Here is a 27,303-nt window from a genome sequence, read left to right on the forward strand (position 1 = left end):
GCTTTCACCACTACCTCTATGGGCGCGACAAGATCACGGCAGAAACTGACCATAAACCTCTGATTTCTATTTTCCAGAAACCACTTTTGTGTGCACCCAAACATCTACAGAGCATGTTGTCACGTTACAAAACTATTGCCTAAATGTTGTCTATAAACCTGGTCCTGAAAGATACATTAGTGACACTCTTAGCAGAGCTACAGCAGCAGGTGGTACACCTGAGTATGCACAACACACAGTTTGCAATGTTCAGCGGGACCTGGAGGTCCTGTCACAGATTAATCATTCAGACTATTTATACGTCACGGACCAACGATTGCTTCAGATAAAACAGCACACTGAAACCGATGAGAGTTTGCAGGCTCTTAAATATGTTGTCCTGAACGGTTGGCCTGATTCCAAGTTGGAAGCCCCATTATTTGTGAGAGAATATTGGACTTTCAGAGATGAAATCGCCATCCAAGATGGTATACTGTACAAGGGGCCAAGGGTCATCATTCCTAAATCTTTAAGATGGGAGATGCTGACTCGTATTCATGCCAGTCACATTGGAGGAGAAACATGCTATAGGCAAGCACGTGATACCCTATACTGGCCCAACATGCAGAATGAGATTAGAGACTGTTGCTCGGCATGAAATGAAAATATCAGGTACAACAGAAAGAACCTATGATGTCACATGTGCTGCCCACCCGGCCTTGGCAAATTGTAAGCATGGACTTACTGAATTATGCTGGGCAGGATTTTCTGCTAATTGTTGATCACTATTCTGACTTTTGGGAGATTGAGCTACTTCCTGACCTGTCTGCTGATACTACCATCAAGTGTTGTAAAGCACAGTTTGCACGTTATGGCCAGCAGGATAGAGTCATCTCGGATAATGGACCTCAATTTGCATGTGAGCAATTCAGATGTTTCTCTACAGATTGGGGATTTGAGCATGTTACCTCATCCCCAAGTCAATGGTAAAGCGGAATTGGCTGTCAAGATAGTGAAGAATCTTTGTAAGAAGGCCAAGTTTGATGGTACTGATTCGTGGAAGGCCATTCTACATTGGAGGAACACCCCATCTGAAGGCATGGACAGTAGTCCTGCACAGCGCTTGATGTCTAGGAGACTGAAGACTTCATTGCCTGTGGCCAACAAATTACTTAATCCTTGTGTGGTTACAGGTGTCCCGGTGAAACTGCAGCGGAGGAAACAGATTGCCAAACTGTCATACGATGTGTCTGCTAAAGACTTACCTGAACTAAGCATTGGAGAGGCAATCCGTATGAAGCCGCTTCCAGGTGACAGGACCGGTCTCTGGAGACTGGGTTCCTGTGTTTAGAGGGTTGCTCCTCGATCATATCTTGTGGATGTAGAAGGCAGTCTTTACCGCCGCAATCGAGTGGACCTGCAAAGGGCAGAACGATTCCCTGCACAAGCCTATGAGCACCCCGCACGTGATCCTCCTGAGGTGCTCAATGCCCCGAGTCCTACTGGACCATATACTCAAAGCAGAGAGAACTCCGCTGTCATATCGGGATACAATGAGGATGACATAATGCAGCCACATATCCCGACAAGTTCTTCTCTGCCAAACACACCAGCCAGGAAAGAGGGTCGCTCCTTATCAACACCTTCTGGAGCTGAACGGATTTCCCCAGGAAAATCCCTGTGGCCTTGCGTAGTGGTCGAGTTTCCAGACCACCAGATAGACTCAATCTGTAGTGTATCTACCAGTAACACAGCATGCCATGTTCAAGACTGTTCAGGATCTGTTTTAGTTTTATTGTTTACAAGGTTTGAATGGAATGTAAAAAAGGGAGACGTTATAGAGTCATTGTCCAAATACTGTGACCCGACTTGTATCCGGGAATATTGCATGGCCTTATACTTCCTGCTTCCTGTTCTATGCTGACCTGGATGCAGTTCTGTGTACAACATGATTCCTCACACCAGCAGCTTGTGTTGTCTGCATTCCTGTACATGAAACAGGTACTGTCCGTGTATTAGGGGAACCAATGACACCTTGGCTAGTATTGTAGATGAATCTGGGGGCGTCGGGGACAATCTTCTTATGTTTATGGCCCTTTAGGGCAGATGTGATTTCTATGTATTTTATGGGAGATTTTCTCTGTATATTGGGAGTTTCCATCTTGTTTTATCATGAATGTAGTATGGAAGATGAGTCCTATGTACTAGGAATGGTCATTGGAAGGACAGAATAGGAGCCACATGATTGGCTGGCCAACCCCGTGACAGTATAGACTAGTGGGTGACATTGATTGAGATCTGCCCGCTGTGTGTATACAATCACCCGGCTAATGTCTAATATCAGGGGACACAATGTGCCAGCATTCATATCAGACTAAGGGAAAATGGCCACTGGAGGAGGGACAGGTGGGCTACAACAAAATGGAGGACAAAGATCTAATACACTGCACTGTAATGTGATAACTGTACAAACATTGATAATATACCAAAGAAAAATAACCACTGGAGGAGGGACAGGTGTGCTACAATAAAATGGAGGACAAATATCTACTCCACTGCACTGTAAAGTGATAACTGTGTTTTATTCATAATAGAAGTTTACGAGCCGCCATCGTCTTTTGCTTTTAAGGTTTTTTCCCTGTTGTTTTATACTATTCAGATTTTGTTGGACCAGCACCATCTAGTGTCTGCTCTCCATACTGCAGCCTCTGTATAAATCTGTCCCCAGTCACTTCCTGTTTTGTGTCACTTCCTGTCTGGTGGCTTTTCCTCTCGGTGTCACTTCCTGTACCGGGAAAACTTTCTTCCTTTCAGCCATTTTAGATCTGCTTCCAGAGGATCCAACAGAATCGGTCTCCATCCTGAACACACGGCCACCATAGGGCCAGCATGGGATCTTCTCCATGTCAGAGCACACGGGTAAGTCAGGTGGATCTCCTATTCCTGGTCCCGGCTCCTGTCCCTGCTATAGACGGACCAATCATCTGTGACCGAACCTTCCTCCTCGTCATCGATGATCTGGGTGTATTATTATTATTTATTCCAGGTACTTATATAGCGCCGTCAGTTTACATCTATATTGTACATTCCCATCAGTCCCCGCCCCTGAGGAGTGTACAATCTAAGGGCCCTAACTCACATTCATACATACACATACTAGGGACAACTTAGACCGGAGACAATTCACCTCCCAGCATGTCTTTGTAGTGTAGAAGGAAACCTGAGTTCCCGGAGGAAACCCGCACAGGCACAGGGACAACATGCAAACTCCAGGCAGGTGGTGCCATGGTTGGGATTTGAACCGACAACACGAGTACTGCCAGGAGGAAGTGCTAACCACTCAGCCACTGTGCTGCCCCGTGCTGTATATATCTCAGCATCTACTTCTCAGTTTCCTCCTCATTGCCGGCCATTAAATGGGCCTCAGAATGGCTCCGGTATTCCCTCCTAGGAAGGACATTCAGGCCGATCTCCCACCATGTTCCTCTGATGTGTCCGAGACAGAATAACAGGAGAGACACCAGGAGAACCCGCTGGGACCTGACACTCCGAGAACCAGAGTTATGGTGGAGTATAGACCCTTTCTGAGATACTCCTCCCTGGGAACGGTCATACCTCCGTACTCCTCTCCTGTACATACCCATCACTGTCATACCTCCGTACTCCTCTCCTGTACATACCCATCACTGTCACACCTCCGTACTCCTCTCCTGTACGTACCCATCACTGTCATACCTCCGTACTCCTCTCCTGTACGTACCCATCACTGTCATACCTCCGTACTCCTCTCCTGTACGTACCCATCACTGTCATACCTCCGTACTCCTCTCCTGTACGTACCCATCACTGTCATACCTCCGTACTCCTCTCCTGTACGTACCCATCACTGTCATACCTCCCACACTCCTCTCCTGTACGTACCCATCACTGTCATACCTCCACACTCCTCTCCTGTACATACCCATCACTGTCTTACCTCCACACTCCTCTCCTGTACATACCCATCACTGTCATACCTCCATACTCCTCTCCTGTACATACCCATCACTGTCATACCTCCGTACTCCTCTCCTGTACATACCCATCACTGTCATACCTCCGTACTCCTCTCCTATACATACCGATCACTGTCATACCTCCGTACTCTTCTCCTGTACATACCCATCACTGTCATACCTCTGTACTCCTCTCCTGTACATAACCATCACTGTCATACCCCCCACACTCCTCTCCTGTACATACCCATCACTGTCATACCTCCGTACTCCTCTCCTGTACATACCCATCACTGTCATACCCCCCACACTCCTCTCCTGTACGTACCCATCACTGTCATACCTCCGTACTCCTCTCCTGTACACACCGATCACTGTCATACCGCCGTACTCCTCTACTGTACACACCGGTCACTGTCATACCTCCACTCTCCTCTCCTGTACATACCGATCACTGTCATACCTCCGTACTCCTCTCCTGTACATACCGATCACTGTCGTACCTCCGTACTCCTCTCCTGTACATACCGATCACTGTCATACCCCCCACACTCCTCTCCTGTACATACCCATCACTGTCATACCTCCGTACTCTTGTCCTGTACATACCCATCAATGTCATACCTCCGTACTCCTCTCTTGTACATACCCATCACTGTCATACCTCCGTACTCCTCTCCTGTACATACCCATCACTGTCATACCACCCACACTCCTCTCCTGTACATACCCATCACTGTCATACCACCCACACTCCTCTCCTGTACGTACCCATCACTGTCATACCTCCGTACTCCTGTATGTACCGATCACTGTCATGCCTCCACACTCCTCTCCTGTACGTTCCTTTCCTGTACGTATCGAACACTGTCATACCTCCGTACTCCTCTCCTGTACGTACCGATCACTGTCATACCTCCGTACTCCTCTCCTGTACGTACCGATCACTGTCATACCTCTGTACTTCTCTCCTGTACGTACCCATCACTGTCATACCTCCGTACTCCTGTATGTACCGATCACTGTCATACCTCCATACTCCTCTCCTGTACATATCGATCACTGTCATACCCCCCACTCTCCTCTCCTGTACATATTGATCACTGTCATACCATCTTTACTCCTCTCCTATACATACCGATCACTGTCATACCACCCACACTCCTCTCCTGTACATACCGATCACTGTCATACCACCCACACTCCTCTCCTGTACATACCGATCACTGTCATACCACCCACACTCCTCTGCTGTACATACCGATCACTGTCATACCACCCACACTCCTCTCCTGTACTTACCCATCACTGTCATACCTCCACACTCCTCTCCTATACATACCGATCACTGTCATACCTCCACACTCCTCTTCTGTACATACCGATCACTGTCATACCTCCACACTCCTCTCCTGTACATACCGATCACTGTCATACCACCCACACTCCTCTCCTGTACATACCGATCACTGTCATACCTCCACACTCCTCTCCTGTACATACCGATCACTGTCATACCCCCCACACTCCTCTCCTGTACATACCGATCACTGTCATACCTCCACACTCCTCTCCTGTACATACCGATCACTGTCATACCCCCCACACTCCTCTCCTGTACATACCGATCACTGTCATACCTCCGTACTCCTCTCCTGTACATACCGATCACTGTCATACCTCCGTACTCCTCTCCTGTACATACCGATCACTGTCATACCTCCTCACTCCTCTCCTGTACACACAGATCACTGTCATACCTCCGTACTCCTCTCCTGTACATACAGATCACTGTCATACCTCCGCACTCCTCTCCTGTACATACCGATCACTGTCATACCTCCACACTCCTCTCCTGTACCTACCCATCACTGTCATACCTCCGTACTCCTCTCCTGTACACACAGATCACTGTCATACCTCCACACTCCTCTCCTGTGCATACCCATCACTGTCATACCTCCACACTCCTCTCCTGTACATACCGATCACTGTCATACCTCCGCACTCCTCTCCTGTACATACCGATCACTGTCACACCCCCCACACTCCTCTCTTGTACATATTACCCACCATCATATCATCTGCAACTCCTCTCTTACATTTACTACCTGCAGTTATGCTCTTCTTCTTAAATTGGGGAATAACTCGATGACTTACATACTTTTCAGACCTTGTGAAATATTCTTGGCTGTTTTGAAAATAATACACTTTAATTTGTATTTCATGATAAATCCTGCCTCATCTCTGCCTCTCTACCTGCAGCCTAACAATGAGGTGTGCATGCAGCCACTGATCTATTTCTGGCTTTTGTCTCTCAGACACTCTAATGTTCATTTCTCCAAACGTCCTCCAGGACATCCTTCCTGAGACAGAGCTCCTCCCTCTGGGACAGGAAACACGTAAGCACAGTACTATAAAAGGCGGACCACCAGGCCTCCCTCCTGAGTTTTTAGTGTTTCCTCTGCAAGGATGGGTGCAGTCATCAAGGAACTGATTGTCGAAGTCCTGGGCCCTAGAGGTTGCTGGTGGATTCTGGTCTGGATTACTTCCTCCTGCCCGACGCAATCACTTCAGGGGGAGTGGGGCTGCGCTCCTGATGTCCTTCCATGCCTCAGTGGATGATAACCATCATTGGGGGTGTCCTGGGGGGTCCAGGACCTTTGATGCCTGTCGTTGTCCTTCTCGTGCGGGGGGGGCTCCAGCATCCGATGCACAATGTGGCAGATTGACTGCCAAGCAGGCGTGCAAGTAGCCGCAACTTCTGGGTGCTGTCCAGGAACCGGAAGTACCGGCCGTGGTGAGGTCATTGACAGGCGCCGGAGACTCGTGGTTCCAGTCTCCATATTAGCACAGGCAGCCAGTATGGAGTACAGACCCAGCAGAGCGTGTGGCTCCACACCAAGAGGGACATATGGAAGGCGCTGGCACTTCTCAGGCATACTCTGGTCCTTCAAGCACTGGCTCCTCTAAGGTAAGCTTGGGGACTCTGATCCCTCTTGCTGACCCTGGTGGGCACACTTCCTTTTCTTGCTCCCCCAGCACAGTGGTTTTGTATGAGGGGCCCTGGGCTGATTATTTTCTGTATTGTGTCTTTTCTTGCTTATTGTAGGTTAAAGTCCAGGACAAGGTGCAGAGTCAGACCCCCAAGAAGAAGTGTGCAGTTTGTGCAGCTAAATTGGGTTCAGCTTGGGAAAAACCCTTATGCTGCAATTGTGTGGCTAGCCTAATTAAGGATAAGTCATTTACAGCGTGCCATAAAGTGCTCACCTCCATTAAGGATGACATGTTGTCTACATTTCAATCCTTTTATTATTATTATTAGTATTATTATACAGTATTTATAAAGCGCCAACAGTTCGCTCAGCGCTGTACATTACAATGGAAGACAATACATGAGACAGTACAATAACAATACAATGTGATACACGAGGGGTTCGAGGGCCCTGCTCCTTGGAGCTTTCAATCTAGGAGGGAGGGGATAGTGGTATGGGAGGAAAAGCTGTGGGTTGGAGTGGTAGGAGGAGTGGAGGAGATCGGCAGTTAGCAGAGGGTGGGGTAGGCTTCCCTGAAGAGATGGGTTTTTAGGGTGCGCCTAAAGGAGAGGAGAGTGGGTGATAGTCTGATGGATTGGGGTAGGGAGTTCCAGAGGATGGGTGATGCCCTGGAGAAGTCCTGAAGGCGAGCATGGGAGGAGGAGATCAGGGAACTAGAGAGAAGGAGGTCTTGTGAGAAGCGAAACATATCTTTTGTGTGGTAGATGGATATTAAGTCAGTGATGTAGTTCGGGGCAGTATGGTGGACAGCTTTGTACGTCAGTGTTAGCATTCTGAATTTGATCCGTTGGGCAATCGGAAGCCAGTGGAGGGATTGGCAGGGGGTGTGGCAGAAGCTGAGCGGTTGGAAAGGTGGATGAGTCTGGCAGCCGTATTCAGGATGGACTGAAGCGGGGATAGCCAGCGGCGAGGCAGGCCAGTGAGGAGGGAGTTGCAGTAGTCCAGTCGTGATATGATGAGGGAGTGGATGAGCTGTTTAGTGGTTTCTGGGGTTAGGAACGTGCGGATTTTGGCGATGTTGCGGAGGTGGAGTCTGCATGTTGCGGAGGTGGAGTCTGCATGAGTTTGTTAAAGATTGGACTTGGGGCTGGAAGGATAGGTTGGAGTCCAGAATGACACCAAGTACTCTGGCTTCTGAGGTGGGCTTGATGGTGGCATGGTTGGGCGTGATGGAGAAGTCAGTGGGGGGTGGTGTGCGGGCTGGGGGGAAGACTAGGAGCTCAGTTTTGGAGAGGTTCAGTTTAAGGAAGTGGAGTGACATCCAATCTGATATGTCGTTCAGTAGGCTGGTGATTCGGGCGGAGACTGAAGGGATGAGGTGGGGGGTCGAGAGATAGATTTGCCCGTCGTCGGCATAGAGGTGGTAGTTGAAGCCGTGGGAGTGTATCAGTTGGCCAAGGGAGGAGGTGTACATGGAGAAGAGAAGGGGCCCAAGGACAGAGCCTTGAGGGACCCCAACAGAGAGGGGGAGTGGGGGGGAGGTAGTAGTGTATCCTTTAGATCCCTATTGGAAAAATGCAGTCGCCACTGGGTCCTTGGACCCAATCGGTGGGTTTGTCGGTAGCAGATACATTAAAAGGGGAGGAGGACCCTGAGGATCCTAGGTCTCTTGCTTCCTCAAAGGTAGATTCAGGCTCATAAGAGGAGGACGGTGAAGTTTGCTCTTCCAGAGGTTCCAGGAACAAATTGCCCCTGGAAGATGTGGACGACCTCCTTAACCACTTCCAGACCGGACACTTTTACCCCCTTCCTGACCAGGGCAATTTTCAGCTTTCAGCGCTATCACACTTTGAATGACAATTGCGCAGTCATGCAACACTGTACCCAAATTAAATGTTTACCATTTTTTTGAGACAGATAAAGCTTTGTTTTGGTGGTATTTATTCACCGCTGGGATTTTTATTTTTTTTGCTATGTAAAAGTGTTTTTTTTATAACATTTTGCAAATAAATTATATTTCATCATAAATCTTTGCCAAAATTTATTCCGCTATCTTTTTAGTAAAAAAAAAAACAAAACAAATTAGTTTATAACCAAAAATTATAATTTTTAAACTTTTTTTTACATTTTTATTTTATTTTTTTATATTAATATTTTTTATTAATTTTTTTACATACTGTCACCCTAGCAGTACAGTGTCACCATGGTGACACTGTACTACTTGTGGGGGGTGATGAAGATTTTTTTTTTTTTTTTTTTTTTTTTTACACTGATTGCTTTTACACCCATATAGGATGTAAAAGCAATCATTTCTCTTTCTCATTGAGAAGTACTGAGTGAGCTGTGATTGATCACAGCTTGTCACATGGTACAAGGCTGTTGTGAATAGCCCTGTACCATGTGACCTCTGTGATCATTCACAGATTTCACACGTAGTAAGCAATGATGTAGTAAGCAAAACTTTGCATGTGATCACTGATTGGCCAATCAGTGATCACATGATCGGGACCTCGTACAGAGGTCCCGTCCGACGATCGGTGTTTCACTGTGTCCGGAGAACACAGCGGGCACCGGATCGCGGTGCTGCGTGCTCCCAGGGAGCGCGCACAAGCAGGGTGAGGGGAGGCCGTTCATAAACGGCCACCCGACCCTGCAGTGATACCGTCCGGCCGTTTATATGCAACGGCCGGACGGAAGGTGGTTAAAGTTATCTACAAAACCTTAGAGATCGAGGAGGAGGATGTTTGCCTATCTAAGCATGACCTCATGTATCAAGGTTTGCATGCTAGAAAGACTAGTGTCTTTCCAGTCCATAGTTCCCTGGTTGATACCATTAGGCAGGAATGGGAAAGCCCTGAGAGGAAACCCTTTTTCTCAAGTAATCTTAATAGGAGGTTTCCTTTTTAGGATAACAGGTCCCAGCAATGGAACAAGGTTCAGAAATTAGACACCCCCTTATCTAAAGTCTCTAAAAGGACAGACTTAGCATTTGAAGATATGGGGGCTCTGAAAGACCCTATGTATAAAAGGGATGAAGTCTTACTCCGTAGGGCCTGGGATTCCACTTCCATCAGCTTTAGGCCAGCTTTATCGTCTACCTTGTCACCAGAAATCTGGAATGCTGACTTACCCAGTCACATCTCTCAGCAGGGACCTCCAGGCAGCAAATCCTGAAATATAGGGCAGCACAGTGGCTAAATGGTTAGCACTTCCACCTGGCAGTACTTGGGTTGTTGGTTCGAATCCCAGCCACGGCACCACCTGCTTGGAGTTTGCATGTTCTCCCTGTGCCTGCATAGGTTTCCTCTGGGTACTCTGGTTTCCTCCTACACTCCAAAGACATGTTGGGAGGTGAATTGGCTGATGTCAAAATTGTCCCTAGTATGTGTATGTATGAATGTGAGTTAGGGACCTTAGATTGTACGCCCCTTGAGGGTTAGGGACTGATGTGAATGTACAATATATATGTAAAGCGCGGCGTAAACTGACAGCAATATATAAGTACCTGAAATAAATAAATAATTTCCTTTGCTGTTTAAAGCAGTTGGTTTCCTTGTGGATGCCTCGGCCAAATCAGTTAAGCTAGCGGCTTGAACCTCTGCCTAGTGAATTCAGCTAAAAGGGCATTTTGGTTAAAAACCTGGGCAGGGAACTCAGCATTCAAACTGAACCTTTGTGCCTTACCCTTTATTGCCGATAATCTTTTTGGTCCAGGTCTCGAGGAGGCTCTGGAATGTACGGCCCATAACAAGAGGACACTCCCAGAGAGCAAGAAAAGGTTTTACTCTAGTAGGGTTTTTATTTCCACCTTATTTCTATGGCTTCTTCTAGAAATAGAGAGCGGTGGAAACAAATTCAGAAACTTACCTGAGAATTAGAATCACATTATAGGGCTCATGATGGCAATCCATCTCTCCGTAACAAACCATGATATCGCAAAAGCGTCTAGAACTGAATACTTTACTATCCCAGAAAACTGAAAAAGCTCTACGCTGTTCGAAGGCCTCCTTTTTATTACATAATAACTCAGCATCTACTATGTTCGCACGGAAATTAAACCATTCTATACGACCCCCACATATCTACAAGTTATGTACTAAATCCGGCAGTATCTCCTCTCTTCCTCGTGAAGTCCTGGGTATTTTTGAAAATTTTTAATCCACCCTATTAGCTCCCCCGCAATCAACTTCTGCTTCCTCAAATGGCTCATGGCTTGATTCTATACCCTCCCTGTTCTCTCACCCTCTCAGATATCCTCTCCCAATGCCCCATGCACTTTGAAGGAAATATCCTGTGTGATTAGCGCACTCAGAACTTCCACAGCACCGGCCCTGATGGGTTCACGGCCAGTTATTATAAACATTTTGCTCCTACATTGGCTCCCTCTTTGATGTCATTATTCAATGATGTTTTGCAGGGCGGTAGGTTTCCTGAGGAGATACTCTTGGCTAACCTGTCTCTATTACCTAAACCCCTGAAAGACCATCATTTACCTCAAAACTATAGACCAATCTCAGTGATGAACAATGATCTGAAAATATTTAGCCACATTCTGGCAGATAGGTTGGCCCCATTATCTCCTCTTTGGTCTCACCGGACCAATCGGGATTTATCCCAGGCAGACTTATCACGGACAATATTCCTCTCACATTAAATGTTATTCAGGACGTCAATTTGCATTCTAAAGAGGTTTTGTTATTGATAGCGTCCTCTGGCCCAGGGGCGGACTGACTATTCGAGCACTCGGGCACTGCCCAAGGGCCCAGGGTCAGTAGGGGGTCCCATGAAATGCCCCTAGTACCTTTTTTATAGGCTTTTTTTGTGTGTGCTTTGAGTGTGGGCCCCATGATCCCCTATATCCCGGGGGCCCCATGAGTTGTCAGTCCGCTTCTGCTCTGACCATACTTGTTTTCATTACTGCAGAAGATGGGCTTTAGTGATGAATTTCTGTCTGGTGTACAGGCTTTGTATGACTCCCCCCAAAACAAGAATAAGACTTCCAGGCTGCAATTCTGTATTTTGTACACTAGGCGGAGGTACCCGTCAGGGTTGTCCTCTTTCACCCTTATTATTGGCGCTTGTTTTGGAACCCTTGGCAATTGCAATAATCACACTCAGACATTTCTGGTTCCCCATTATTGGTTCACATTTCACAATTTGTATGTATGCAGATGATGTTATGCTTTTCCTTACTAAACTGTTGGTGTCATTGCCTGACTTCTGCTCATTATTGAATGACTTTGTAACAGTATCAGGTCTTACTGTAAATTTTACTAAATCAGTAGTTCTGCCTATTAATGTTCCTGATTCCCTGGGTGCATCTCTCCGCAATTCTTTTCCATTTCGTTGGGCCACAGATCAGATTTCATACCTAGGTATAAACCTCACCCCCAGATACTCAAAATTATTTGCTGCTAATTGGCCACCATGTGTGTCACGCCTCTCACCTCTATTGAAGATCTGGCATGGATACCCTATCTCATTCTTGGCAGAGTCACGGCAGTAACAATGAATGTCTTCCCTAAATTACTTTATTTAGATCACTCCCAATCTCTGTCTCAAAAACGTTCTTAGATCACTTTCAACGGATTATTAATGATTTTATTTGGCGTAACAAACGCCCTCGTTTTACTTCATCGGTCCTCTACCGGTCACAATGGGTGGGAGGCCTAGGTCTCCCCAATTTCTGGCTTTACTACCTGTCAGCCCGTTTCGCACAGCTATCACAATGGGTGACTATTACTTCCCAGGTCCCATGGATCAGATTTGAATCTCAGTCTATACATCCATTCTATTTACCAGGTGTATTATGGTCCAAAATCCCCCCCCCCCCCCCCGCTCGTTATTGCTCTATAATTCCATTGTTGCCCAATCATTGATGTTTTGGTCCCGTTATAAACTTAAATTGAATCTTGTCTCCTCTGTCTCACCAGGTTCATCATTTTTTGGTGACCCAAATTTTATTACAGCATTCTCATCTTCACAGGTATTCCGTTGGTGGTATGATAGGTCCTTTATTAGGTCATCTGACTTTCAGAGAGGAGGATCTTCTATCACTTTTGAGATGCTACGCATACTTTTTGATATTCCGCTTCGTGAATATTATCATTATCGACAGATTAGACATTTTTTTAATTCACATTTTGGTCTTACACCTTCATCTCTGATTTCATTTTTAGAACGTATTAGCCATGACTCTCCTAGGGGCAGGGGTCTTATTTCAGATTTGTATCGCCAATTTTTGGTTACTTTCTTTCCCTCACCCCCTCTTTATAGACAGAAATGGGAGGCTGATCGTGATGTCACTTTTTCTGATGAGGATTGGGATTCCATGATGGATAATGTGTGTAAGAGCTCTAGATCTTTCTGTCCGTGAGACGGCCCTCAAAGTAATAACCAGATGGTATCATATCCCATCTAGACTACACGCCATGTATCCAGGGATGTCCCACCTTTGTTTCCGGGGCTGTGGCCTTGCTGGTACTCTACTGCATATATTTTGGGCCTGCCCAAGCCTCTCATTGGTGTGGCGCAAAATTTCTGAAGTTGCCTCTGCAGTGGCAGGTGCTCCGGTGCATCTGTCTATGCAGTCCTGCCTACTGGGAGCCCCTATCTCGGGAGTTCAGACTGAGGTTATGAGGCTAATCGATAGCATTTGTATATCCACCCTATGGGCTATTGCCCTAAATTGGAAATCCCTCACAGTACCATTGACCACAGTTCTGCAGAGTTGATGCGGTGATGCTCATGGAGAGAATTCATTATACTCTATTGGATAAGATGCATTTATTTGACAGAAAATGGGAACTTTGGAGAACTCACAGGCATTTACTAGATCAATAAGGACCATTTATGCTTTGATTGATTGAGTTACTTTGTTGGTCGTTTTATAACTCTGCCTACCTCTCTACCTATATTGCTCATGTACTTCATTTCTTTTCTCTTTTTTTTTCCCTTTATTCTACATAATTTCACCTTTGAAATGAATACTGCAGTTGTTCCTTGTTTCTGTTGTATATTCTATTTGAAGCTGTAATGCCATTTTGAAGTCTATTTCTTAAAAAATAAAAACGTTTGTAAACAAAAAATATATATTTAGTATAATTCTACAATTTTTGCAACTAACAGCTCAATGCTGTTAGCTAAACCTTCTACCAATAGCTGGACAACAAAATAACAAACGGATCACCCTTTCATCCAGCTGTGGTCTAATGCTGTTTAATGCCCATGATACCCAGCCAAGCATAGCCTCTTTGAACAATGCATACACTTACCAACTGCTTCTATCTGCAGGCTGACATCTTATTCCCAATAGTCTATCCTTGGCCTGACTCTTATAAAACGGATATTTAATATCCTGTTTTTGGCCTCTGTGGCTTCTGAAGATGTTCACTGCTCCCCCACATTTTCCTTGCTAGCCCTGAGTTGGGCCTGCCCAGGACTGTTTTTTTCCTGTCCATTTATATCCCAGTGACATAGACAGATGGACAACCTACCTGTTTTCACATCATGGCCTTTTGGCCTCCTGACCTGTTTTGTCAGACATTTCTCTCTCTTTACTAACCTTGCTTCCCCCACTTCTCTCCTCCTTTCTTTCTCTTATTCCTGTCCCAGGGGTGATGATGTCACCATGATGCGACACCTACAATCAGCTTTGCATCTGTCCTTTATCATGGCTCCAATAAATATACTTACCCTGAATGTTCGGGGAATAAAAAAATTAAGGCCTTCAAATCCTTTGCCCATGCCAAAGCACATGTGGTGTGCCTGCAGGAGACTCATTTTACTGCCAGCCATATGCAGAAATATCTCAGCTCTTCCTACCCACAGGTTTATATGGCTTCTGCCGCAACTAAACACACAGGTGTACTCAAAGCTTTCCACTGCTCTACTCCCTTTACACCCAAGGCAGGGATCTGGGACCCAGAGGGCCGTTATATTTTCTAGTGGGTCACCTCCTTGACTCAGAGGTCACTATAGCTTCATACTATGCCTCAATTGCAGTCCTAACTCCCATTTGCTACAAGTAATAGATTCCCATAAATTAGGTACACTTTTACTATGTGGCAATTCCAATCAGCTAGTTTATCCCTTTTTAGACAAATCCCCCATAACCTCTTATCCATCCACATCCTCCTTCCAGCAACAACTCCAACAACGCTCTCTCATAGACACATGGCAAGAAGCTAACCCAGCTAGAAGACACTATACATACTACTCATATCCACATAAAACTTTCTCCCACATTGACCATATATTTCTGACTAGAGGTATGTCCCCAGCCCTCCTATCCTGAACCATCATACCTCCCCCCTGGACTGGTCACAAAGCTGTCCTCTTGACCCTCTCCTCCTTACTTCCCCAAGAAACTAGCACTACATGGAGTCTAAATGGCCCACCCATCCCACAGACTGGACATTGAACTAACCATCAAAGAATACCTGACACATAACACAACTGATGACATCTCTCTCCTGACCTTTTGGGAAGCCCATAAGTCTGTAATTAGGGGAGCCTGTATCAGCCAAGCCTCACATCTCAAGAAAGGACAGCGAGCAATCCATCACCGCTTAGAAACCTCATTTCATTAGGCCAACAAAGCCTTCCAATCAGACCCCTCACCTTCTCATAGATTGTCCTGGACAAGACCAGGCTAGAAATAGATGTTTTCTTGACAGAATCAGATGAAAAAGTTCTACACCAATCCAGGCATGAACATTATATGAACGCAAACAAACCTGACACTTTTCTAGCCCTGGGACTGTGAACCTCAGACCACACACACAGACTTGTCCATTTAAAGATTACAAAAACTTCACACACCAGCCATCCTAATAAAATATTACAGGTCTTCCACAAACATCTAGCAGAATTATACTCTGAGACCGGCTCCTATGATGAATCGCAGGCCACTGAACTTTTCTCAAGCCTATCTCTACCAACACTCTCAGCTTCTCAATGTTCTTCCCTGGAAACACCAATTACAGAACTTGAGGTCCCGAACTCCATCAAGTCCCTAAAGTCTAATAAGCGGCCTGACCCAGACAGCTTACAGCCCTATATTCCAAATATTTACTAACCTCCTTCCACCTTTATTGGTTAATGCATTTAATGCCTTACTCAAAGGTTATTCTTTCTGCTCAGACTCCCTAACAGCAGTCATTTCTATGCTACCTGAACCCCAATCAGATCACACCACATGGCTTCATTACACACCAATCTTCCTTCTTAACTTGGATGTTAAAATCCTAGAAAAATCCTATCTGCATGGCTGAACTCCATCATTGGCACCTTGATACACAAGGATCAGATGGGTTTTAACCCCCCTCTGCCAAGCCGAGACCACAGAGTGATTTTGCTAGAACATGCAGCTTGCATACGCCGCATACCCGGCTGTCTCCTTTCCTTAGACATAAAAAAAGCCTTTGACTCCAATGGATATCACCCCTTTACACCTCCCCAAGGGCTTACTTGAGGTACGTGCGTTACAAGTCAGACTTTATTTCCATACAAAGGGGAATGAGGCAAGGCTGCCCCTCCCCCCCTCCTTTTCTAGCGAATGAACCTTTAGCACAGCTGATAAGAACTAACACAAATATTAAAGGATTAGAACTTGGCGGTCATCATCATAAGTTATGCTTTTTCTCTGATGACAATCTCCTCTTCATGTCTTCTCCTTTGATCTCAGCACCCAACCTTCTCCAATGCCTGGACCAATTTGCAGTGATTTCGGACCTGGTTGTGAATCCCAAAAAGTCTACAGCTCCTAATATCTCTCTACCCTCCTTAACTGTGTCACAACTACAACGTCCTCCACCCTTCTCTTGGTCCAGTCAATATATTCCTGATTTAGGACCCAAGCTGATGGCAGACCTCAATATTCTATATTCTACTAACTACCCTCCTATGTTAACACACCTTACTAATATTATGACATCCTGGTCCAAACTACCCCTCTCATGGATGAGTTGTATCACGGTTGTAAAAAATGACAATTCTTTCCAAAATATTATACCTTTTTTGGGTCCTACCCATATATATACCTTCCTTTTTCCTCTGCATATTAGTGTCACGGCACCACTTATGTATGGGGCACTATTAAACTGCATCTGCTCAGGTCGATCCGTACCTCACCGAAACTTAGAGCGGTCTGGGGCTTCCGAACTTTGCAAAATATTTCCAAGCTGCACATCTTGCTCAACTCCCTAAATATCATGCAGTAAAAGTGACCCCCCCCCCCATGTGTCACTATAGAGTCAGTAGATTGTGACCCCTTATCAGTTGCCAATTTACTATGGCTACACTCCAGAGACCATCGCTCACTCCAACACCCAATTACTCAACACTACCCATCTATCTGGGACAGTCTAAGTTCTGATACACCTTACAGTCACCCCATAACCCACTCATGGCATACCTCCTCAATCCAGGCTTTTATCCGGCATGGATGCCTCCATCTTCTTTTCATGCTTGTCCTAGAGCTAGTCTAGTTCAACACCAGACTCCTTTATACCCTTCCAAACCCTATGTGACTCCCACAAAATATCTAGACCTGAAAGTTTTAGATATCTTCAGATCAATCACTTTTGTTCCTCCTACTTACACACCAACCCCCTCCCTCCCAGACATGACAAGGTTTGAACACGTATGTAAATGTGACCCCCATGTCAGAGGTTTGATTTCCACCTTACAGTTGTGGCCAAAATTATTCAACCCCCACTGAAATTGAGTGTTTTGGCCAGTTTGACATTGCTTTTGATCATTCAGTCATCTTGCTTACATTTACATTAAAGAGGCACTTGTAGGTCAGACAAATATAACATAACAGTTATAATGAAATAACCACAAATGTCTTTTCTGTGCTCACAGCATTATCAGTTTTATTCAACCCCCAAGTGACATTCAATCTTAGTACTTAGTACAGCATCCTTTTACAGTTATAACAGCTTTTAAACGTGAAGCATAGCTTGACACAAGTGTCTTGCAGCGATCTACGGGTATCTTCGCCCATTCTTCATGGGCAAAGGCCTCCAGTTCAGTCACATTCTTAGGCTTGCGCACTGCAACTGCTTTCTTTAAGTCCCACCAGAGGTTCTCAATCGGATTTAAGTCTGGTGACTGCGATGGCCACTCCAAAATGTTCCAGCCTTTCCTCTGCAACCATGCTCTAGTGGACTTGGAGGTATGCTTGGGATCATTGTCCTGTTGAAAGGTCCAACGTCTCCCAAGCCTCAGGTGTGTGACGGACTGCATCACGTTTCCATCCAATATCTCCTGGTACTGAAGAGAATTCATGGTACCTTGCACACGCTGAAGCTTCCCTGTACCTGCAGAAGCAAAACAGCCCCAAAGCATGATTGACCCTCCACCATGCTTCACAGTAGGCAAGGTGTTCTTTTCATCATAGGCCTTGTTCTTCCTCCTCCAAACATAGCGTTGATCCATGGGCCCAAACAGTTCTAATTTTGTTTCATCAGTCCACAGAACACTATCCCACAACTTTTGTGGTTTGTCCACATGGCTTTTGGCATACTGCAGTCGACTCTTCTTATTCTTTGGAGACAGCAAGGGGGTACGCCTGGGAGTTCTGGCACGGAGGCCTTCATTACGCAGTGTGCGTCTTATTGTCTGGGCTGAAACTTCTGTACCCACATCTGACAAATCTTTTCTCAGTTCCTCAGCAGTCACACGGGGACTTCTCTCCACTCTACGCTTCAGGTAGCGCACAGCAGTCGAAGTCAGCATCTTCTTTCTGCCACGACCAGGTAGCGTTTCAACAGTGCCCTTTGCCTTGAATTTGCGAATGATGCTTCCTAAGGTGTCTCTTGGTATGTTTAACATCTTTGCAATCTTCTTATAGCCATTGCCCTTCCTGTGAAGAGAAATCACCTCTTCTCTTGTCTTCCTGGACCATTCTCTTGCCTTCACCATGTTTGTAACCACACCAGTAAATGTCTAGAAGGAGCTGAGTATCACAGTCATTTTAAAGCTGCCTAATTGGTGCTTATTATGCTTGATTGCTGCTCGGTGACATCCACAGGTGTTTTCAATACCTGATGGAAAGCACCTGTATGAACCTCTGTTCTTCAGAGTGGTAGTCTTTAAGGGGTTGAATAATTGTGGCAATGAAGAAACCACATAAGAACCATTTACTACTGTATTACATAAACAATTGATGTCATTTTAGTTGCATTTGGGTAGTTACAACGTCCTTGTAGGATTTGATTCTGAATACAATTCCAAATGTACACTATAGTCCCTAAACCCCTTTACAGCATTGGGGGTTGAATAATTTTGGCCACAACTGTATATACACAGCTACCAGCTCCACCACCTTACACTTCATACCATATACATCCAAGTGGGAATGGGATTTAAATCTACATTTGGAAATCCTCCTCCCAAAATATAGTAGCCATGGAGACTAACTACAAAACTCTCATGTTCTGGTAAAAAAGAAAAAAGTCACACAGGCGGTGCAAACACCTAGCGTATTATCCAAGCTTTATTAAAAAAAAAAAATAAAAAAGACAAAAAACATAATCACAGAATATGTACATGAAAAAGCCTAAAAAGCCACAGTGATGGCCCAAACTGATGTCAGAGAGTCCGACTGGTTGTGCTGTCAGCCTGCTGATGCATTTCGGGGACGTGTCCCTTTCCTCAGAGCTGAAGCTGACAAGAGTTGATGCCCTAATATATATATGTGTGACCAGTGCTGCCTATAGCAAAGACCTCTCCCCTCAGGTACCTGGTCCCTGCCCAGATTACTGCATTCATTCCATCCTAATCCCTGACTTGTTTCCATGGCTGCTATGAAGCAGTTACCCACCTTCACATGTGGTGCCCATCATCAGTGCTGCCTAACAGTGCCAGCTCATCAGTGCCGCCTGTCAGTGCCACCAGTCAGTGCCCACCAGTGCTGCCTATCAGTGACTATCCGTTCCCATCATCAGTGCCGCCTAACAGTGCCAGCTCATCAGTGCCGCCTAACAGTGCCAGCTCATCAGTGCCGCCTAACAGTGCCAGCTCATCAGTGCTGCCTCATCCAATAAGATAAAATGAGCGCTGGATAAATATAGAAATGGAGCAGCTGGCATGAAAGGTAAGAACCTCAAAACCCTCTAATCAATAATAAATAAAACACATGCAGCGCTAAAGGTATGAAAAAATGTAAAATCATAAATATCATGAATGAAATGTATGTAGATACAATGGAGAATATAAAAGTGACCAACTATGATCTCCATATCAATTATAGTGACATAAATAAATACACGCACTGAGGAGTATGGTGGAGTATAGATGTGATAAATGTCCCAAGTTGGCGTTTCAAAGTGCATACGTGAAATATAAAAACGGTTAGTCTCTAATCCGTGTAATCAGTGCCGCCTATCAGTGCCCATCAGTACAGCCTCATCAACGCACATCAGTGAAGGAGAAAAATGACCTGTTTGCAAAATTTTATAATAGAAACAAAGAACTTTTTTTTCAAATGTTTTGCTCTTTTTTTGTTTATAGCACTAAAAATAAAACACCCAACGGGGAGTAAATACCACCAAAAGAAAGCTCTATTTGTGTGAAAAAAAATTATAAAAATTTCATATGAGTACAATGTTGCATGACCGCGCAATTGTCATTTAAAGTGCGACAACACTGAAAGCTGAAAATTGGCCTGGTAAGGAAGGGGATATAAGTGCCTGGTAGGCAAGTGGTTAAGGACCCCACTGGCACCTTTTGGGGGGGTAACCAAAATTGGCAGGTACCCGCTCCCACTTCTGCTGCAATCACCTAGGTGATCAGAAGCGGACATTGTCCTCCCCCCTCCCTCCCTGTAGTCTTCTGGGACACATGAAAGGTCCTAGAAGACTACAGGACCATTCACAAAGCACAGAGATACTCGCACATGCTCAGTGGGCACCCGGCTATGAAGCCGCAAGCTATCACAGCTGGGTGCCCACACTGAAGATGCCGGCACTGGAAACACATAAAACTATTATCTCTTTCCAATAAAATCTATGAACAAGAGAAGATATGGACCCCACAATTCCTCTATATACTCCACAATTCTCCCATGTGGACACCTCGTAAGTGGTTCTCCAGTATAGACTCCCAGTTTGGGGAACTCATTTAGAAGAAGCCGTCAGCTAGAATCAAACTCACTACTCTACAGTATGGTGAAGACCAAGGAGGCCTAGCAATACCAAATGTTAGACTTTATATTATAGCTGCCCAACTTCAGCATCTTACCAGGTGGGACTTAGTAGACACATTAGATCCCATCCATCGGTTGCTACTTCCATCAGATACAGATTTCACATCACTCTCACACTTGTTAATGGGCTTCAGATGGCACCAGTGGGAAAGGCATGATCTCTCATCTATTTATTCCAGTCTTTTGACTCTTACCGAAGACTTATAGAAAGAAATGGGAAACAGAGAAAATAAGAGAGAGTGGTGGGAGGTGATTGTGACCTCCATACCTCTCATCTGTCTGTCCTCTTCACAGAAACTCAGTCATTTCTTTTGCATAGATCTTTCAGGACTCCAGCTCAATTGTTCAGCTAGGACAGGAGGGATTTCCCCTTATGACCCCAATTGTAGTGGTGTTGTCGAGGATTTGATACACGTTTTGGAGATGTCCAAAATTATTCAAAAAGTGGAACAATATGACCAGTATTGTAATGTTGGTATTCAATATTCCTCGGGTGTGCCTCTTGGTCTCAATAGAGGAGGAATTATTTACACCTCCTCCTATTACAAGTCATATAGCAATAGTGAGGCTGCTTGACTATAAAAAATATCCCGATCTTGGCTATCATCTCAAACTCCCAGCAGACACCAGTGGATTGAGCAGGTGATCTCCACATTAACATGTGAAAACTAACTTACCAACATTGTAATTCTCCCAGGAGATGTATGTCTGGCAGCACTGGCTGGATACTCCTTGCTCACTCCTAGTTAGTTCTTCATAGGCTTTTAAAATCTTAGCTCTTTTAGCCCCATAGAAGGAGAACGGCCAGTTGTATCCTACTGAATGGTGACTACATGGGGGGCCCATACTTGGGGTATGATCCTGTAGACACGGGCCTCATTGAACGGTGTCAGCTTTCTATGTACAGTTGTGTTCAAAATAATAGCAGTCAGACATCACTAACCGGATCAATCACAGTTTTTGGTAGAAATTATATTTCTACATGGCAAATAATTTCCTAGCAGGTGCAGTAGAGTAATAGAAATCCAACAGACCCAAAAATCATGACATGCATGCTGCTGATTCTGTGTCATTGAATCACTCATTGAAAGGGGCGTGTTCAAAATAATAGCAGTGTGGAGTTCTATTAGTGAGGTCATTCATTCTTTGATAAACAGGTGGCAATTATTGCCCTTATTTAAGGAAGGAAGGCAGCAAATGTTGTACATGCTGGTTACAGTGCATTTCTCTCTGAAATTCTGAGGAAAATGGGTCGTTCCAGACATTGTTCAGGAGAACAGCGTACCTTGATTAAAAAGTTGATTGGAGAGGGGAAAACATATAAAGAAGTGCAGAAAATGATCGGCTGCTCAGCTAAAAAGATCACAATTGCTTTAAAATGGCAACCAAAACCTGAAAGACGTAGAAGAAAGCGAAAAACTACCATTGGAATGGATAGAAGAATAGCCAAAATGGGGCGGACTCAGCCAACAATCAGCTCCAGGAAGATGAAAGAAGGTGTGACGTTCCCTGTGAGGACTGTTACAATTAGAAGACGCCTATGTGAAGCCAAGCTATCTGCAAGAAGTCCCCGCAAAGTCCCACTGTTGGAAAAAAGACGTGTGCTGAAGAGGTTACAATCTGCCAAAGAGCACATTGACTGGCCTAAAGAGAAATGGCGCAACATTTTGTGGACTGATGAAAGTAAGATTGTTCTTTTTGGGTCTAGTGGGCGGAGACAGTTTGTCAGACGACCCCCAAACACTGAATTCAAGCCACAGCACACTGTGAAGACCATGAAGCATGGTGGTGCAAGCATCATGATATGGGGATGTTTCTCATACTACGGTGTTGGGCCTATTTATCGCATACCAGGGATCATGGATCAGTTTGAATCCATCAGAATACTTGAAGAGGTCATGCTGCCTTATGCTGAAGAGGAAATGCCTTTGAAATGGGTGTTCCAACAAGACAACGACCCCAAACACACCAGTAAACGGGCAACATCTTGGTTCCAGACCAACAAGATGGATGTTATGGAGTGGCCAGCCCAATCCCCGGATCTTAATCCAATAGAAAACTTGTGGGGTGACATCAAAAATGCAGTTTCTGAGGCAAAACCAAGAAATAGAGAAGAACTGTGGAATGTGGTCCAATCATCCTGGGCTGGAATACCTGATCACAGGGGCCAGAAGTTGGGGGACTCCATGCAACACAGATGTACAGCAGTTCTCAGAAACAGTGCTTATACAACCAAATATTCATGAAGTCATTCAAAGGAAAGCAAAATCTTCAAACATTTCTCAGTTTATATAGTGAATGTTGGAGTTTGTAAAGAAGAATACAAACACTGCGATTTTTTTGAACCGTCTAATATTCACTTTTCTTCCATTTTTTTTAGAGGAACAACACAAATTTGATATATTTTTCTTCATGTTGTGATTTGGAATAGAATGTGTCGTGTTCCCAATGCATTTGTGTGGATGGAAATAAAAGCTATTAGAAGGATTTTCAGCTTTAGTCACTTTTATCATCACACTGCTATTATTTTGAACACAACTGTATGTACTGGGGGGAGTTACTTGCTGTGTACAGCTGAATTGTTCTAGGCTGTTTCTTCTTTTCTCTGTTCATTTGTTTATAAAAGGTAAAAGTGACACCATAGACAAAGCAAGTTATTGTTCTGTATGATCTGTAACAGTGCCACAACTGCCTATACGTGAGAATGTATGACTCCATTGTCTGGGCTGAATGGGAATACTGTGCGCACTTATAAACTTTCTTAATAAAATCTATTTGATTAAAAAATACTGTAGATAATGCTGTACATATTCTTTCTATTCAGAAGATATATTTAGTAATGAACATTAAAAATAGAAAGCAACTTTATGTAGCCCTTTATTATTATTATTATTATTATTATTATACAGTATTTATAAAGTAAATAGTTGGCTCAGCGCTGTACATTACAAAGGGGGACAGAACATGTGACAGAACAATACCAATACAATGCAAAACATGAGGGGATTGAGGGCCCTGCTCTTTCGAGCTTACAATTTAGAAGGGAGGGGATGGTGGTACAGGAGGAGATAGCTGTGGGGGATGGAGTGGTAGGAAGAGTGGAGGAGGTCGGTCAAGATAGCAGGGGGTAGGCTTCCATGAAGAGAAGGGTTTTCAGGGTGCGCCTAAAGGAGAGGAGAGTGATAATCTGATGGGTTGGGGAAGTGAGTTCCAGAGGATGGGTGACACCCTGGAGAAGTCCTGGAGGCGGGCATGGGAGGAGGAGACCAGGGAACTAGAGTGAAGAAGGTCTTGTGAGGAGCGGTGTGTGCGTGCTGGGCGGTACTTGGAAATTAGGTCAGTGATGTAGTTCGGGGCAGTATGGTGGACAGCTTTGTACGTCAGTGTTAGGATTTTAAATTTGATCTGTTGCGCAATCGGAAGCCAGTGTAGGGATTGGCAGAGGGGTGTGGAGGTCAGTGGAGGGATTGGCAGAGGGGGGTGGCGGAAACGGAGCGGTTGGAAAGGTGAATGAGTCTGGCAGCCGTATTCAGGATCGACTGAAGCGGGTATAGCCAGCGGCGAGGCAGGCCAGTGAGGAGGGAGTTGCAGTAGTCAAGTCGTGATATGATGAGGGAGTGGATGAGCTGTTTAGTGGTTTCTGGGGTTAGGAACGTGTGGATTTTGGCGATGTTGTGGAGGTGGAGTCTGCATGTTGCGGAGGTGGAGTCTGCATGTTGCGGAGGTGGAGTCTGCACGAGTTTGTTAAAGATTGGACTTGGGGCTGGAAGGATAGGTTGGAGTCCAGAATGACACCAAGTACTCTGGCCTGCAGGGCGGGTTTGATATTGGCGTTGTTGGATGTGATGGAGAAGTCAATGGGGGGTGGGGTTCGGGCTGGGGGGAAGACAAGAAACTCGGTTTTGGAGAGATTCAGTTTAAGGAAGTGGAGCGACATCCAGTCTGATATGTCGCTCAGTAGGTGTGTGATTCGGACGGAGACCGAGGGGGTGAGCTGGGGGGTTGAGAGATAGATTTGTGTGTCGTCGGCATAGAGGTGGTAGTTGAAGCCGTGAGAGTGTATGAGTTGGCCAAGGGAGGAGGTGTAGATGGAGAAGAGAAGGGGCCCAAGGACAGAGCCTTGAGGGACCCCAACAGAGAGGGGGAGTGAGGGGGAGGTGGTAGCATTATAGGTAACGCTGAAAGAGCGTTGTGACAGGTAGGATAAGAGCCAGGAGAGAGCAGAATCTCTGAGGTCGAGGGAGTGTAGTATTTTGAGGAGGAGGGGGTGGTCAACTGTGTCGAAGGCCGCAGAGAGGTCAAGGAGTAGGAGCACTGAATAGTGGCCATTAGCTTTATATAAAATTCTTTTTTTTTTTTGTACAGGTGGATTGATGAACCAAGTTTTCGGTCATGTTGATCTTCATAAATACAGCTGAGTCACATGGAAAACAAGACATATGGATGTCTTAATTGACTGAAAGTCTTTATTGCAGCTCACTGGAGGATTCACACGGGATACAAGTCATATCTGTGTTCTAAAAGTCATGGTTTGGATCCTCTTCCACATTGATCCAGCAGGAGAAAAGTAATTTCAGTGTTCTGGAAGTGACAATGACTTTACAATAAAGTCCAACTAAGTATAAATAAGAGGAGTCATTTCAAACTACTTCTTATTTGGAGATTTTACAATGGAAAGAAAATATATCACACACCAGAAGGTTCACAAGGGAGAGAAGTCATATCGGTGTTCTGAATGTGATAAAGCTTTTACACGGAAGTCAGATCTTATCAGACACCAAAGGATTCATACTGGAGAGAAGCCATATCAGTGTTCTGATTGTGATAAAGCTTTTACACAGAAGTCACATCTTACCAGACACCAGAAGATTCACACTGGAGAGAAGCCATATCAGTGTCCTGAATGTGATAAAGCTTTTATAAAGAAGTCAAATTTTTTCAGACATAAGAGGATTCACACTGGAGAGAAGCCATATCAGTGTTCTGAATGTGATAAAGCTTTTACATTGAAGTCACATCTTATCACACACCAGAGGATTCACACTGGAGAGAAGTCATATCAGTGTTCTGAATGTGATAAAGCTTTTACTGTGAAGTCAAGTCTTATCACACACCAGAGGATTCACACTGGAGAGAAGCTATATCAGTGTTCTGAATGTGATAAAGCTTTTACAGATAAATCACATATTATCCCACACCAGAGGATTCACACTGGAGAGAAGCCATATCAGTGTTCTGAATGTGATAAAGCTTTTACATTGAAGTCACATCTTATCAAACACCAGAGGATTCACACTGGAGAGAAGCCATATCAGTGTTCTGAATGTGATAAAGCTTTTACTGTGAAGTCAAATCTTATCAGACACCAGAAGATACACACTGGAGAGAAGCCATATCAGTGTTCTGAATGTGATAACGCTTTTACTCAGAAGTTAAATCTTATCAGACACCAGAGGGTTCACACTGGAGAGAAGCTATATCAGTGTTCTGAATGTGATAAAGCTTTTACATATAAGTCAGATCTTATGAAACACCAGAGGAGGCACACTGGAGAGAAGCCATTTTAATGCTCTCAATGTGACAAAGTTTTATAGTTAATGCCAGTCTAATCTATCACCGGAGGTTTCATAAATTTCTGCATTGATTAAATTCTGGAAGAAAAGGAATATTAAAGAAGTTTCAGGTGTCACAGGTTTGTTTCACATCCCCAATGTCATCCCACAAGCTAGAGAAGAAGAGAAAAGTTAAAATGTTACTTTAAAAGAAACAAACTAAAATCTGTGAGCAAACTGGAATGTAATGATCGGATGAACTGAGTTTTGACATTTTTTGATGGGGGGAGGGACTGATGGTTGTGTTATTGGTCTTGATGGAGAAGTCAGGGAGGGGGCACAGGCTGGGGGGGAATACTAAGAGCTCAGATTTGTTAAGATTGAGTTGGAGGAAGTGGAGTGACATCCATTCCGATATGTCGCTTAGTAGGTTAGTAATGAGAGAGGAGACTGAAGGGGCGAGGTGAGTAGTAGAAATATAGATTTGTGTGTCATCAGCATAGAGATGGTACTTAAAACCATGGCAGTAGGGGAAGGAGGTGTAGATGTAGAAGAGTAGGGGTCCA

The 27,303-nt window shown here is 44.8% G+C and overlaps 1 protein-coding gene across 1 annotated transcript in view; it reads left to right on the forward strand.

Annotated features, from left to right (window-relative positions):
* LOC149470514 (uncharacterized) overlaps positions 1-26,987 on the forward strand; it is a 64,342-nt gene extending 37,355 nt beyond the window's left edge. The window contains 1 exon segment of the mRNA XM_089662991.1: positions 25,864-26,987. Coding sequence (XP_089519117.1) covers positions 25,864-26,752 — 889 coding nt within the window. The 3' untranslated portion in view covers positions 26,753-26,987.
* Positions 26,988-27,303: the final 316 nt, after the last annotated feature.

Source organism: Staurois parvus, unplaced genomic scaffold (assembly GCF_062004578.1).
Source record: "Staurois parvus isolate SC_StPar_1 unplaced genomic scaffold, SC_StPar_1.0 ptg000040l, whole genome shotgun sequence".
Lineage (NCBI taxonomy): Eukaryota > Metazoa > Chordata > Amphibia > Anura > Ranidae > Staurois > Staurois parvus.